This window comes from Bufo bufo, chromosome 2, assembly GCF_905171765.1.
Source record: "Bufo bufo chromosome 2, aBufBuf1.1, whole genome shotgun sequence".
NCBI lineage: Eukaryota > Metazoa > Chordata > Amphibia > Anura > Bufonidae > Bufo > Bufo bufo.
Window position 1 is genome coordinate 723,807,265 of NC_053390.1, and position 17,221 is coordinate 723,824,485.

General features: G+C 45.1%; 1 protein-coding gene across 10 annotated transcripts in view; it reads right to left on the minus strand.

The window, feature by feature from the left end:
• Positions 1 to 15,333: 15,333 nt before the first annotated feature.
• Positions 15,334 to 17,221, minus strand: part of EXOC1 (exocyst complex component 1) — a 53,499-nt gene continuing 51,611 nt past the window's right edge. For all 10 annotated transcript variants that reach the window (XM_040418839.1, XM_040418837.1, XM_040418831.1 and 7 more), the window contains 2 exons: positions 16,886 to 17,080; positions 15,334 to 16,206 (listed from right to left, as the gene is read on the minus strand). In XM_040418839.1, coding sequence (XP_040274773.1) covers positions 16,054 to 16,206; positions 16,886 to 17,080 — 348 coding nt within the window. In that variant the 3' untranslated portion in view covers positions 15,334 to 16,053. The remainder of the gene's footprint in view (positions 16,207 to 16,885; positions 17,081 to 17,221) is intronic.

Sequence of the window (17,221 nt, forward strand, 5' to 3'; positions counted from 1 at the left end):
CGCTCCTTACTGGCTGCACTAGAGACAGCAGCCAGTGACAGGGCGTAACCCCGCCCACGTGGATGAGGGCTGCAGTGACAGCGCTTAACCCCGCCCACGTGGATGAGAAAAGGGGAACGACAAAGCCCCGCCCACGTGTCGCTCTTGCCTGAAAAGTAGACGTGAGAAATTGAATTAGTTGGAGGCGGGGCTTGATTCTCCTAGCAGCGCATACAATCTAGCCACAACCACCATAGACCTAGAGTGTATGAGCTCTGGAGAGGTTTAGGTCATGTGACTGAGATAGGAGGTGGTGAAAACTAGGGTGAAGCCACGCCCCTCAGTGATTGCACTGGGGAGAGCAGGACTGTCAGCTAATAGTATACTTCCCTCTTTTTGACCCAAGTCTCTCTTTGCTCCTTAAAGGGGTTATCCGAGACTAAAAAGTGTCCCCCATACGCCTGGGCCCCTCACACTGAATATACTTACCTGGCAGGGGCGGACACAGACAGCAGAGCGCCCCTTGGCCCCCCCTCCCCAAACCACACATACAGACAATAGATACAGGGACCCCTTTAAGGCTGCACAGGGCTTTTGGCCAACAATGTGTGGTGCAGCCAAGGATCACAGCAGACACAACGCTGCAATGCATCGGGGTCGCATTGTGAACTTGAAGTATCTTAAAATCACAATTGAAAAGTTGCAAGAATTTCAGCAGTTTGGATCTTTTTGTGACCGTCAGGTCAAGACCTCCTTTACTCTTACTAGTTGTGATGTACGGTAGCATCGCTGCATAGTGCGTGTTGCAGCCACGGCCACCTTGTGGTGCCAGCCTAAGGGCCCATTTCGACGTCTGTGCTTTACAGTCCGCAAATTGCAAATCCACAAAACACGGAGACCGGCCATGTGCGTCCTATGATAGAAAACGCCTATTCTTGTCTGCAATTGCAGACAAGAATAGGACATGTTGTATCGTTTTTGCAGGGCTGCGGAAAGGACATGGATGTGGACAACACACAATCTGACGCACGCATCTTCTGCATAACCGTTGAAATGATTGGATCCACACCCATTCTGCAAAATTGCAGAACAGATGCAAACTCCTTCATACGGCCCTCTGAATGAGCCCTAACACACATACTGGACTGTCATACATGCAACCGCTCTTCTCCACACATCCTCACACATGCAGGCACTGCCACATACACACTTGTACACATGCAGGCACTGCCACACACACACACACACACACACACACACACACACACTGTCATACATGCAGGCACTGTCACATACACATGCAGGCACTGTCACATACACACTTGTACACATGCAGGCACTGCCACACACACACACACACTGTCATACATGCAGGCACTGTCACATACAGGCACTGTCACATACACACTTGTACACATGCAGGCACTGACACACACACACACACACTGTCATACATGCAGGCACTGTCACATACACATGCAGGCACTGTCACATACACACTTGTACACATGCAGGCGCACTCACATACACACAGTCATACATCCTCACACATGCAGGCACTGTCACATACACACCGTCATACATCCTCACACATGCAGGCACTGTCACATACATCCTCACACATGCAGGCACTGTCACATACACACCGTCATACATCCTCACACATGCAGGCCCTGTCACATACACACTTGTACACATGCAGGCACTGTCACATACACAAGGTGGGGAGGGCGGGAGGGGGAGGGAGCCCACTCACTAGTGGACCAGTCCAAGCTGTATGGGCCCCCTCGCACGCTGGGCCCCTGTGCAGCTGAACCAGCTGCACAGGCGGTAAGTCCGCCCCTGTTACCTGGTCTCTCCACCGCCGCAGCTGGTGAAGGGGGTCTAGCCAATGGCAGGCGGTGACAAGCCTCCCTAGCATCGCAGGTGCCACTAGGGAGGTTCGTCCCTGTCTGCCATTGGCTGCTTTCACAACACCGGATGTTTTCAACTGCGCATGTGGAGAAGCAGTGGCGGCGGTGCGGGGACCAGGTGCAGCACGGGGAGCCATATAAGTAGAATGAGTGTGAGGGGCCCAGATAACCCCTTAAGGCTCCATTCACACATCCGCAACCGTTCTGCAATTGTGCGGACCCATTCATTCTCTATGTGCTCTCCGCATCCGCATTTCCGGAGCACGCCCCCGATCTTCCGGTCCACGGCTCCCGAAAAAAATAGAACATGTCCAATTCTTGTCTGCAATTGCGGACTAGAATAGGCAGTTCTATGGGGGTGCCGGCCGGGTGTATTGCGGATCCGCAATACACCACGGACGTGTGAATGGACCCTTAAATGTCCCTCTTTTCGACCTGGAAAGTAAATTTGTATTAGTAAACTTACTAAACTACCTGTATATAGAAACATAGAATGTGTCGGCAGATAAGAACCATTTGGCCCATCTAGTCTGCCCAATATACTAAATACTATGAATAGCCCCTGGCCCTATCTTATATGAAGGATGGCCTTATGCCTATCCCATGCGTGCTTAAACTCCTTCACTGTATTTGCAGCTACCACTTCTGCAGGAAGGCTATTCCATGCATCCACTACTCTCTCAGTAAAGTAATACTTCCTGATATTACTTTTAAACCTTTGCCTCTCTAATATAATACTGCAGCTTGTGTATTATTATTTGGCACAATTTTTTTTCTGTTTACGTTCCGCATACAGAACCATTCATTTCAATGGGTCCGCCCAAAAAAACACAATGTACTCCGTATGCATTTCGTTTCCGTATTTCCGTTCAAAGATAGAACATGTCCTATTATTGTCAAGGATAGGACTGTTCTATCATGGGTCAGCTGTTCTGTTCCACAAAAAAACGGAATGCACACGGACGTCATCCGTATTTTTTGCGGACCACAAAATACTGAAAAAGCCATACGGTCGTGTGCAAGAGGCCTTAAAGGAGTTTTCAATAAAAAAAAAAATAGCTGAATTTATACTCCCCTTACCAGTCCCCTGCTGCTGCAGTCCTGCCGGTGCCCGGTCCCCACTTCTGGCTACTGTCTCGACATGTCAGGAAATGCACACCTCCCAACAATTCCAGATCTTGCGGGGCAGTCCCAGATTTCAGCTGCGTTCCTGTGGTTCAGGGAGGGCTGAGGCCATTTCCCTGCTGTTGCAGTGATGTAATCGCTCCAGCTGAGCAGGAACGTGCGCAGCCCAGGGATCATCCCCCAGCTTGTGCGCTCTCCTGCTCAGCAGGCGCGATGATGTCACTGCATCACACCTGCTGCTGGGAGGGGCTGGATGTGGGGGGATGGGGGTAGGTAAGGAGGAGGGGGGCACTAAGGGGGTGTTCTACTGTGTGGGGGCACACAGGGGACTGGACAGGATGGGGCAGGTACAGATACAGTCATGTGAAAAAATTAGGACACCTTTTGAAAGCATGTGTTTTTTTGTAACATTTTTAATAAATGGTTATTTCATCTCCGTTTCAACAATACAGAGAGATTAAAGTAATCCAACTAAACAAAGAAAACTGAAGAAAAGTCTTTTCAAGATCTTCTGTAAATGTCATTCTACAAAAATGCCTATTCTAACTGAGGAAAAAGATAGGACACCCTCACATGTATTCCCTCTTAAATTGGCTCAGATCTCACACAGGTATATCACACCAGGTGCACATAATTAGTAGATCGTTACTCTGCATGTTGAATGAGGCTTGCCCTATTTAAACCTCAGACATTTAGTTTGGTGTGCTCCTGACTGTTGAAGTGAGAGTGAGCACCATGGTGAGAGCAAAAGAGCTGTCAGAGGACTTCAGAAAAAAGATTGTAGCAGCCTATGAGTCTGGGAAGGGATTTAAAAAGATCTCAAAAGATTTTGAAATCAGCCATTCCACTGTCCGGAAGATAGTCTACAAGTGGAGGGCTTTCAAAACAACTGCCAACATGACCAGGACTGGTCGCCCCAGCAAGTTCACCCCAAGAGCAGACTGCAAGATGCTAAAAGAGGTCTCCAAAAACCCTAAAGTGTCATCTCGAGAACTACAGCAGGCTCTGGCTACTGTTGATGTAGAAGTACATGCCTCTACAATCAGAAAGAGACTGTACAAGTTTAACTTGCATGGGAGGTGTGCAAGGAGGAAACCTTTGCTTTCCAAGAGAAACATCGAGGCCAGACTGACATTTGCCAGAGATAAAGTTGACAAAGACCAGGACTTCTGGAATAATGTTCTTTGGACAGATGAGTCCAAAATTGAATTATTTGGACACAACAGCAGAGGACATGTTTGGCGTAAACCAAACACAGCATTCCAAGAAAAGAACCTCATACCAACTGTGAAGCATGGAGGTGGAAGTGTCATGGTTTGGGGCTGCTTTGCTGCAGCAGGACCTGGTCAGCTCACCATCATAGAATCCACGATGAATTCTACTGTGTATCAGAAGGTGCTTGAAGAACATGTGAGACCATCAGTTAGAAAATTAAAGCTGAAGCGGAACTGGACCATGCAACATGACAATGACCCAAAACATACTAGTAAATCAACCAAAGATTGGCTGAAAAAGAAGAAATGGAGAGTCCTGGAATGGCCAAGTCAAAGTCCAGATTTGAATCCCATTGAGATGCTCTGGGGTGACTTGAAAAGGGCTGTACGTGCAAGAAACCCCTCAAACATCTCACAGCTGAAAAAGTTCTGCATTGAGGAGTGGGGTAAAATTTCCTCAGACCGATGTCGAAGACTGGTAGATGGCTACAAGAACCGTCTCACTGCAGTTATTTCAGCCAAAGGAGGTAACACTCGCTATTAGGGGCAAGGGTGTCCTATCTTTTTCCTCAGTTAGAATAGGCATTTTTGTAGAATGACATTTACAGAAGATCTTGAAAAGACTTTTCTTCAGTTTTCTTTGTTTAGTCGGATTACTTTAATCTCTCTGTATTGTTGAAACGGAGATGAAATAACCATTTATTAAAAATGTTACAAAAAACCACATGCTTTCAAAGGGTGTCCTAATTTTTTCACATGACTGTAAGTATTGGGTTAGGGGGGAGCTAAATGGCAACATGTGCTGCATGTTAGAAAGATGCAGAAAAGTTGCCCAACAGAAAACTAGGTGCAACTTGCCTTTAGCTTACTATTGTGTGACCCATTTTAGAGTTGTGATTTGGATGTGAAAAGCCAATTCCAAGTTCCAACGAATTGCAAACGAATTTCAAAATATGAACTTCACTCATCCCTAATTATTACCATTATTTATGCTGCCATTTTAATTATCTTACAGTAGGTGGTGTGGGCCCCATCCTGTTTTGCTATGATTTGAATAATATTTTTTTTTTACTTTTCATTGTACTTTTTAGTCCCCTTAGGGGACTTGTAAATGTGATCTCCTGATTTTGCTGTAGGGGCTCCAGTCAGGACAAAAAGGCTCCCCCCTCCCTCTGTTTAACCCCTCAGATTCCATGGTGGTTATTGACTGTGGAAGCTGAGGGGTTAAATGACCAGGAGCGGGGCGCATGCGCGCGGCTTGCAGGGCAGACATGTCTTTGTGAGCTCTGTTCCGACCGCTGGCATTTTCCCTTCATTAGCGCTGTTCATTCGGCTCCACAAGCACTGAACACTCATGCAGGGGTCACAGAAGACTGCCCGAGGCAAAAGGGGAACGAAAATCCCGGGAACGCCGACCGCTTCACAGACAATACCGGAGATCTTCCGGACCACGAGGCACTCCATCATGGCCGACAAGGCAGCTTCCCTGGCGAGCCCGGCCTCATCTATTGAAAGTGAACTCCGCGTGGAAGCGGCACCACCGCAAGCAGGTCAGGCAGAACTATATACCAATATAGCAGCCCTTTTCAAATCAGAGCTGTCACAGGCGGTCGCAGAATTCTCCCGCCAGATTAACGAGCTGGGGAACAGAGTATCTGACCTGGAGACCAGGACAGATGAATTAGCTGACGCCATTGGGACTGATAGGGCGGACATTGACGCACACTCCCTTCAGCTACAAGCTCTAGAGACGAAAATTGAAGACCTGGAGAACAGGTCTAGAAGAGGGAATCTGCGCATAAAGGGCTTACCTGAATCCTTCCAAGACCTCTCAGCCACAATTGGCGCGCTGTTTAGCGCCTTGCTCCCACAGGCCCAACTGTCTCAATTACGGATGGACAGAATCCACAGAGCCCTGGGGAAACCGCGCATCCCTGATACTCCTAGGGATGTGGTCCTAAAACTACATTACCCAGAGATGAGAGACTTGATCCTCAATGCTGCGCGAAATTTGACGGCCATGCCGGATCTTCCACCTGAGGTACACATTTACACGGACCTGGCTCCCACGACGCTCCGGAAGCGTAGGGAGATGAAGCCTGTGACTCAGGCACTACAGCAAGCTCAGGTGCGCTACAGATGGGGATTCCCCTTCGCCCTTTCATTCCAACTTAATTCGCGACTGTATACGGTCCATACACCTGATGAGGGGATTGAGAAACTGCGACAAGCCGGTTTAAAGGTGGACCGCCTGGAGAAATCTGCTGCGCCTCCTAGGCCTCAGCGCCCTGCCAGAGTCTGGTCGCAGGTACCCACCACCTCCAAGTCCCCGGGACATTGAAAACACAGTCTTGTTTTGCACACCCACGGACGGTGATGTTCAGAATAGTTTCCTAAAAAGTCCTTGAGAATGTTTATTCTTTATTTCCAGGATCCAGTTTGATGTTGGGGCTGGTTACATGTGTCTATCTGTACGGGTTCAGTTCAGGACTTTCGCTAGGGATACAGCGAATCGGATGTCATTGTTGCCCTTCACTAATGGGTTACCGATTGTGGATCCAGGGATGATTATTGCGTCCTTGACTTCCACACTAGACCCACTAATTACTGCGGGCCATGTTAGGCCCAGCCAGTTATGCTGTCTAACAGTAATGTTGGATTTGTTTTTGTTTATGTTATTCAATTTTATTGTCTATATGGAGATCTATGCTTTCACTACTATCTATGCTAGGCGGTCTAGACGGACTGACATACTAAGCTTTACCTTATATTGTTGGGATAATGTGTAAGATATTGTCACACAATGTACGAGGCCTGAACTCCCCAGGCAAACGTAAAACAGCATTCACATTTTATGTTAGACATGACCCAGATGTAATATGTATTCAGGAGTCGCATTTCACACCTTCTTCCCACCCCAAATATTTCCATCCCCGATATTCCAGATTCTTCTCCTCCACCTTCCGCTCTAAATGCAGGGGGGTCATCACTCTCCTACGGAACTCATTCCCATTTCAGGTTAATGACCAAATCATTGACCAAGAGGGACGTTATGTTATATTAATGGGGGAACATAAAGGGAAGGTTCTGTGTATAGTGAACGTGTATGCCCCAACCGAGGATCCAATTGTCTTCTTCACTTATATATATCAGAAGCTTGAGGCATTACAATATGATGAAATAGCTTGGGCAGGAGACTTCAATTTTGTAATGAACCCTTTGTTAGACCGCTCCTCACAGCCTAATACGCCACGCCCAACCGCCTTGAGACATCAGATTTCGAGGGTTATAAAGTCTCTCTCTCTAGCTGATTCTTGGAGGGAATATAATGGTACTCAGAGGGGTTATACCTATTACTCCCCTGCCCACGGTCTGTACTCGCGCATAGATAGGATTTTAATCTCCACATCCCTTCTTCCACACCTAGCCTATTGTAGACACCAAATTGCGTCATGGTCTGACCATGACATGGTTATTGTGGATATTACCCCAACCACCCGACTATTTACATGGAGGCTTAACGAGTCATTATTGACCAGACCTGTAATTCGCGACCGACTTCAGGACGAGTTAGAACAATTCTTTCTGGATAACTCCGACCCAGATATAGATCCTGTATTAGTCTGGCTCTCTCACAAGGCCTACATGAGAGGTCAAATTATCAGAGAGGCCTCACGCCTAAAAAAAGAGAGACATACTACCCTACTAGATATTGAATCTAAACTTAGCAGATTGGTTAAAGCTCATCAAAGATCACCCTCACTATACCTACTTAAAGAGATTAAAACCGCCAAACTTCAAATTAACATGATTCTCTCGAATCAAACAGAAAAAGCACTGCGCTGGACTGCGTCCTATTACTATAAATATGCTAACAAACCCGATAAGATGCTGGCCCGTCAACTTAAAGCTAAGCAAAAAATCAATCAGGTGTTCCAGATTCGAACTAGCGCAGGCCAAGTTTCCTCCAACCCAGAAACCATATATCAGACCTTTCATACATTCTATCAAAAACTTTATACCAAAGTGTCAGGTAATCAGGAACAAGTACATAGCAGCTTTATGGACTCTGTAAGATTACCACAGGCCTCTCATGAAGCAGTGTGTGATCTTGGTAAAGCAATTGTAGGCAAGGAGGTGGAGCTGTCCATTAAAACATTAAAATTAGGCAAAGCGCCGGGTCCAGATGGTCTGACAGCCCTGTACTATAAAAAATTTGCCCCCCTGTTAACTCCTCATATCACCAAATTCTGTAATCACATAATGCAAGGCAATACTCCCCACCCTGACTTCTTGGAGGCCAACATAACCGTCATTCCCAAACCCAAAAAGGATCATTTGTCCCCATCCAACTATAGACCAATTTCGCTATTGAACCTGGATACGAAAATTCTCACGTCCACTCTTGCGCGTCGGTTAAACATTCTACTTCCCACCCTTATTGGCAAGGATCAAGTAGGGTTCATTCCGGGTAGGGAAGCTCCGGACAACATACGTAAAATTCTTAATCTGATCCAGGTTGCAAATACTAAGAACACACCGTTAGCTGTCCTAGCCCTTGACATAGAAAAAGCTTTTGACTCTGTCACATGGGATTATCTGCACCTGGTCCTTCATTCTATGGGTATTTGGGGTCCATTTGTACAGGCCGTCAAGGCTCTTTACTCCTCTCCAGTTGCATATCTTAAGCTTCCGTCCATGAACCCTGCCCCCATCCAAATCCTTAGGGGTACTCGTCAAGGATATCCTCTATCTCCGGAGCTTTTTGCCCTGGCGATGGAACCTCTGGCCATTGCTATCAGAAATGACCTAAATATCTCAGGAGTCAAAGTAGGCGACACCGAGCATAAGCTAAGCTTGTTTGCAGATGACCTCCTCCTTTCACTTACTAATCCCCTCATTTCCCTGCCGAACCTCCTTAAGTTGCTAAAGTCCTTTACAGAAATTTCTGGGCTTCGTGTTAACCACCAAAAATCTGAGCTCATGTTATGTAACACTCCCCCCACTTTGCAGTCACTCTTAAAGCAAGATTTTCTGTTTCACCACTTGCCTAATCATATTCCATACTTGGGTACGGTAGTCCCCACTCACCTCCAAATGATGTACAGGCTGAACGATGCCCCCTTATATCGGGCTATCAGAGAGGACCTTAAGACCTGGAGTTCATTACCCATATCATGGATAGGTCGGATACATGTTATTAGAATGGTAGTTCTGCCCAGGCTATTATACTTATTTCGTACTATACCTTTACGAGTCCCGGGTGGAGATCTCCGCGACCTGCAGAGACATGTACTGAAGTTTATTTGGGGCAATAAACGTGCCCGCATAGCTCGGACTACCATGTGTCGACATAAAACACAAGGGGGTCTCTCTGTTCCTGATTTCATAAAGTATTATAAAGCTGCTAGACTGGCCCAGCTTTTTTTGACACATACTAAGTCGGAGACACACCCCTTATGGGTGTCAATAGAACAGTCCCTCCTCTCGCCTTGGTCGTGGAGAGCCCTACTATGGACCTCACTATCCCTACAGATTAGGGTAAGCTCCAATTCACCACTGTCCTACCAGGCCCTATTACTGTGGAGATCTGTTAGGTTTAAGCTGGCCCTACAATCGAAAATCTCTCCCCTTCTTCACCTTATAGGTAATCCCGCCTTCCCTCCGGGATTGAAAGCCTCTGATTTTAGCTGGTGGATTGACAACAAATATGTGACTCTACACAGATTCTTGGTCAGAGGGAAATTGATTGCCTTGAAAGATTTTAAAGATAAAACTGTCCTCCCTAGGAGCGAATCATTCAGGGCCAATCAAATATTCTCATTCTTCCACTCTTTAAGGATCAATAATGTGAATCTAGACTTCACTCCCTTTGAACGTTATGCTAACTTTTCTCTGTGTAGGCAAGGACTATTGTCTAGACTATACGGAATGCTAGATCCCTCGCCAGATGGGGTTCGCCTCCCGTATATGGTGGAGTGGGAGAAGGATACACAGGTAGAATACCCCCTTTCAGATTGGTTCTTCCGTTCCCAAACTATAACTAAAAGTTCTTGGCAAACCACACTGGCAGAGACCTCTGTGAAAGTTCTCCATAGAACCCATTTAGTACCCTACAGGTTACATCACATTTATCCAGAGGTATCACCACTCTGCTTTAGGGGATGTGCCGAGAACGGAACAGTCTATCATATCTGGTGGACGTGCCCTCATGTCCAGCTATTATGGTCTAAAGTATGTAGATTGCCTTCTTCAGTTCTAGATTGTAATTACCAATCAACTCCCACTTACTGTCTCTTAGGGGATAAGCCCCCTTGGTTGACATTTGCCAAGTTCAGACTGTCTCAATATATCTTAATGGCCGCCAGAATCCATATAGCGTTCAAATGGAAGACTAGTATATTAAGCTATCAAGCAGTCTTGGATAGAATTAATAGGATTCTGTTATATGAGAAGCTTTCAGCCATTCGTATGGATACTTTTGAAGCATTTAAAAAGCTTTGGGAACCCTGGGTTTCTTCCTCCTACTCCGCCAACGTACAACGAAGTCTGTCATTATAATGATGGCAATATTGTATAAGGATATTCCAGGCATGCTGATTATGTGTGTTCGTATGTCAGACGCTTTTGACTTGCTCTTTTTTTTCCTAGCTATAATTGCTATTGGATCTCCATTTGATGATTGATATTGTTACTATTGTTTTATTTTTCTATACTTTATGTATGTCCAAAATGTATAACATATTGCTATGTCAAGATGCTTTTACTCGATGGCATTTCACTTTTCAATAAAGCATTTGAAACATAAATGACCAGGAGCGGTCATTGCTTGCTCCACACTGCACCGACGATGCCCAGTTATGTTGTAGTGCGTGTGAGATTTAAACCCTCGTTCTGTATACAGCCCCATAATGTGATGCATGCAGAAAGCCTGGCGGCGCAGGTCGCTCACTGCTGGTCCAGCTGCCTGCTCTGCTGCACTTCTGGCACCTAAGGGGGTATTTACACCTGACAGGTAAAAAACCTGAATCGAAAACCATGGGAACCATGGAAAACCATCATAAGTTCACTGTGCTCCACCTGTACAAGCAGTGCGGTCAAATACTGCAGCAACCTGCGGTAAAGCTGAATTCATATTTGTGCATTCACACACAGGACGCACTAGTTTGGTCAGTTTTGAGGACAGAACGTGGCTATCCTAATATGTCAGGAAAACCATGGACAGCATACAGATACCATCCATGTGTGGTCCACTTTTTACTGATCCATTGCAAAGAAAACTGATCCGAAGAAAAAAAAATACTTGAAAGTGAACTCAGCTTCGGTTCCGAGGTACCAGATTGAACTGAAGCAGAGTTCGGTTCCAAGTTTTAGTGGTTTTCCACTTTAAAAATCAACTACTCAAGTAATTCAACAAAGTTACGCGCGACTTCGAGAATAACTAACATTGGCTCATCAGAGACCATACATTATAATACTCCGTACTGTATTATTCCGAAGTTTTGAATAAAGCGATTTTGGACGTAGCGTCCGAAGCTCGCTTCACTCATCACTACTCTAGATATTCCATCATCAACTGTAAGTGGTATTATTGTAAAATGGAAGCGATTAGGGGTTACAGCAACTCGGCCACAAAGTGGAGACCAGGTAAAGTCGAGTGCTGAGGAGCATAGTCCAAAACAAAAACTGTGCTGTTCTGGGAACTGCATGGCACGGGGGTCCATGAGCTCTACATCTCCAAGCATGATGCCAAGGACTGGATGGAGTGGTGTGAAGCATGCCACCACTGGCTTCTGGAGAAAGGTTGAATGCTGCTGTGATGGTTCTTTGTGTAACTGGAAACCCCTTTAATACTTCAGCATACGAAGACAATTTGGACAATTGTATCCTTTCAACTTCGTGGGACCAGTTTGGGGAAGGCCCTTTTCTGTTCCACCATGGTCCATAAAGGCTTGGTTGGGCGAGTTTGGTGTGGAAGAACTTGACTTCCCACACAAAGTCCTAACCTCAACCACATCAGAACTCTTTGGGAAGAATGAGAATGATGACTAAGAGTTTGCAGTCAGACTGAAAAAACTCCACAAAAAAACTGTGTGAATCCAGCCTTAAGCCCCCTGCACACGGCCGTTTTTTTTCCCCGTTTACTGGCTGTTTTTTGCGTTCCGTATACGGAACCATTCATTTCAATGGTTCCGCAAAAAAAAACGGAATGTACTCCGTATGTATTCCGTTCTAACATAGAACATGTCCTATTATTGCCCGCAAATCACGTTCCATGGCTCCATTCAAGTCAATGGGTCCGCAAAAAAAAAACGGAACACATACGGAAATGCATCCGTATATATCTTCCGTTTCCGTTCCGTTTTTTGCTGAACCATCTATTGAAAATGTTATGCCCAGCCCAATTTTATCTATGTAATTACTGTATACTGTATATGCCATACGGAAAAACGGAACAGAAACGGAAGCACAACGGAAACAAAAAACGGAACAACGGATCCGTGAAAAACGGACCGCAAAACACTGAAAAAGCCATACGGTCGTGTGCAATAGGCCTTAGTGTGGGTTCAAACAGCAGCTCGAGATGTTAGCTGAAAGTCTATGGGAAATATGACACACGGGACACACAAGCGGTTTTTTTCTGCAGGCATTATTGTTAATTATGTGTTTTTTGGATCGCTGGAATTTTTTTTAAGCTTGTTGAATCTTTTTTTTTTCTTTTTTTTTGGGCATTTTGACATCTCTTTCTCCATAAAAAAAAGCACCCAAAAAAGTGTTTCGCGCAAGCACGCTCCTCTGAAACTGGCCTAAAGCCTCATTCACACGTCCGTGTTCCATGGACGTGTGCTGTACATGTTCTTCACGGACATCACACATACTCATTCATTTCAATGTGTGTATTCACACATCAGGGTTTTAGCACGGTCCGTGGGTCCATGTTTTTAGCACGGGTGCCTGCTCTCTTTTGTCCATGTTTACGGATCCGTCACTCCCATTACAGTGTATGGGTGCAAACTAGAGGTAGGCAATAACTAAATAAATGAAAGTAACCTGAAATGCAAAACAGACACTTAAACCAAATAATTTAATTTTGGCCAAAAGAAAATAAAGAAAACAGCTACGACATTAACCAGTGTTTGAGAACATTTACATCAATAAAAAGAATAATATCCAAAGCTCCTTCCTTATACACTCAGTGAAAGATCCTTGGCAGTGTAGTTCAATTTACAAGAGGAACCTTTAAATTCTGTTTCAGAAAGATGTACATCAGGAGTGTATTGCTGAAAACCAGTAAAAGTTATGCCTCAGTCACACGTCAGTGTTTGGTCAGTGATTTCCATCAGTGATTTTGAGCCAAAACCAGGTGCGGCTCTAAACACAGAACAAGTGCAGATCTTTCCCTTATACCTTATCTCTGTGGAGGCTCCAATCCTGGTTTGGGCTCACAATTACTGATGGAAATCACTGAGGTGTGAATAAGGCTGGGTTCATATCACGTGTCTGTCGGATGCCTCAGACAGATGCCATACGGTGGGATCCATCACCATATAAGGTTTTTTTTCCTGGACTCTCTGTAGTTTCCCCATCACCGTTTGTCTTCATTCTTATGAGTCATCAGAAGAGAAAAAAATACAGATCCTTTATTTTGAGCATCAGTCATGTTCATTTTGCGTCCAATTTAGCCAATTCCGCACAAGATCTAATTACTATGTATAAATATATCAGGGGTCAGTACAGAGATCTCTCCCATCATCTATTTATCCCCAGGACTGTGACTGTGATGAGGGGACATCCTCTGCGTCTGGAGGAAAGAAGGTTTGTACACAAACATAGAAGAGGATTCTTTACGGTAAGAGCAGTGAGACTATGGAACTCTCTGCCTGAAGAGGTGGTGATGGTGAGTACAATAAAGGAATTCAAGAGGGGCCTGGACGTATTTCTGGAGTGTAATAATATTACATGCTATAGCTACTAGAGAGGGGTTGTTGATCCAGGGAGTTATTCTGATTGCCTGATTGGAGTCGGGAAGGAATTTTTTATTCCCCTAAAGTGGGGAAAATTGGCTTCTACCTCACAGTTTTTTTTTGCCTTCCTCTGGATCAACTTGCAGGATGACTGGCCGAACTGGATGGACAAATGTCTTTTTTCGGCCTTATGTACTATGTTACTAAAAAAAGTCCCTTGTGGAGGACTTTTCCTTCTGTCAAATATAACGGATCTTCACACAGAAATGGCTAAAACTGATGCAAAATAAGCATAACGGATGCTCAAAATAACAGATCCTTTTTTTTTTTTTTTCCCTTTCTTCTGATGGATCAGCAATGGACTTTAAAGTGGATCTCAATGGTGACGGATGCCACTCTATGGCATCTGTCTGAGGCATCCATTAACGTATACTTTTTTTTAAACATATGACAGAAATGTGATGTGAACCCAGCCTAAGCGGAGTCATCATATATACGGTCAAGGTGTTACACATAATGTTCACCTGGGACCGTTACAGCCACTCACTTGCCTCATTGGTCATGTGTGCAAGAGCGGCATGGGACTAGAGGCCATAGGTAAGTTCACATGGGGGATTTTTCCCAATGGAAAAATTAAATGGCAGTTTTGCAATCTGAATGCAGCAGATCCACTTGTGGCTTCAGACCCATTCGATGAGGCAAATCCGCAGGCGGACACCACGCCAAGAACGGACATATCCTTTCTTGGTGCGGTCTGGAAATCCACGTGGCAGCACTGACGGCACCATAGGTCCCCATTCACCACACATTAATCAGCCGTGAGAACTTATCCTAAAGATCTGCCAAATTTATCACAGTGGCTAATGCTAGATGATACATTTGGTGCATCTTTAGACAGTTTTGTCTAACTTCCCACCACTTATTGGTTGGCTTACTTTGCCCCAAAAATCTGCATCAAACTTTTGTACCATTTTGCCCCTTTCAAATGAACCCACTTCCCTTTCCAGATAGGCCATATCCCCTAAATGGAAAAGCGGCAGAAAGTGTCTGAAACAGATAATAGATATGGTAGAAACATGTACTCCAGTTTTTCTAAGAATTCTGCCACATTTAGCTTACTAAGTGTCCCCCCCCCGATGCCATTTTGGCTATTAGTAGTACTGACCTATAGATGTAATATGCTGCCCTTCATAGGACAGCACGGTAAGATGACAGAAGATGATGCCATGAGTTTACTGTAAGATGGTATCGGAGACGTGCTCTGAATGTTCTTTGTTGACCCGTTCACACATTACCATAAAGTTAGATACAGAGTCCTGTTCCTGGACGTGCAGTGTTTGGGCTAAGAGTAGACGTTTCCAGCTAAGTTCATTCATCCTCTTCCCTTTCATGTATGAGACACTTAAAGTGCTTTTCATTCCTTAAAGGGGTTTTCCAGAACTTATATACTGATAGGTCATTAATATCGCATTGCTGGGGATCTGACACCCGTGGCACCCGCCAATACCAGAGACTACTCAGTGGACAAGAGAAGTAGAAGGCTCTGTCCACAGTGTAGTGGCTGTGCTAGGGTACTGCAGCTCACCTCTGCTTACAGCTCCATCCACTGTATAGTTTCCAGCTGATTAACTGGGGTACTGGGTGTCGGGTCCCCACCAGTTGTATACTGATGACCTATCCCGAGTATAGATCATCAATATCTACATCCCAGAAAGCCCCTTTAAAGGAATGCTCCAGAAAAAACCCTGATACACTGTGTTACGCCTAGTGCAGGGCCTGAGTGCATGGTACATGTTCTACCCCTACACTAGGCACAACACAGTGAATTCGTTTTTCCTTGGATTTCATTTAGCTTTACTAGTGAGATTGTGCAATACTAGAGAAATACTCCAGGATGTCTTGAATGGTGAATTCCATGGTGATACCAGCTCCGGTGTAACATTTCTCAATCAAACCTTCAAAGTGCTTGTACTGGCGGATAAATTCATCTTGCATGGTGTGCCATACCACCTGGGGAACAGAGCAGACACCACGTCACAAAGGCAAACTGATTTCATTATACTTCACTGCAGGAGAAAAAGTCATTTGGAGTACACCACAGAAGTGAATGGGATAAGGCTAGTTTCACACGAGTGCTTACATCGTCCGGCAGAGGAACAGTCTGCCGGAGATTATCATGTTTGGTATAGTCAGATGCTACCTTTCTCCACAGGAGCCTAATGACTATAATGGGACCAGACGGGGATCCAGCAATAGTGGCGGGATTCGGCCAGACAAAAACTGCTGCTTGCAGCGTTATTTGTCCAGGCGAACGTGGCCACTAGTGCCAGAAACAGGCCGGATCCACGCCGGGTTCCATTGCAGTCTCCGGCAGTTTCCAGCTATGCCGGATGTGATGCTCTCTGGCGGGCTTCCGGAAGAGGATGTAAGCACTAGTGTGAAATTATCCCTAACAACAGTTCCATAACTTTAGCCCCTTCAGGATCAGACCACACATTTTTGGGATTCCATTCCAGAACTTTCTTATTTCTCTTTGCAGGTCATGTTTCTACACCTACCACTTTGCATACATATGTTAGGACATTAAGGGAGCCAAAAAAAAACACCACTGTCACATGATCCAATCTAAATATCTTCGAGTATGGCTTCATAAACATCACATAAAGATCTCCTAAAGCAATTGACTCACCTGCAGTAGGTTCTCCTCCTCACACAGATGTTTGTCCACCTTTTTGTAGAGGTTGTCTAGTCCCTTCTTCACTTCTTTACCAGGATAGTCTTTTATGACTTTCCGCAGCTCTTGCTTGCTGAATGCCAATTGGTAGCTTACTTCATCGTAGCCAATTCCTTGGGCGACACGTGCTTTGACACCTTCGAAGAAAGTCTTGGCAGAAGCAAAGTAATACAATAATTAGTTCAACCCGACAAGAATCATCATCCATATACAACACAGGCAGAATTTTTTTCAGCTTCAAAAAATTGTATTTGTCCAGGTAAAGATTAAAAAAAAAGAACTGGAAATCTC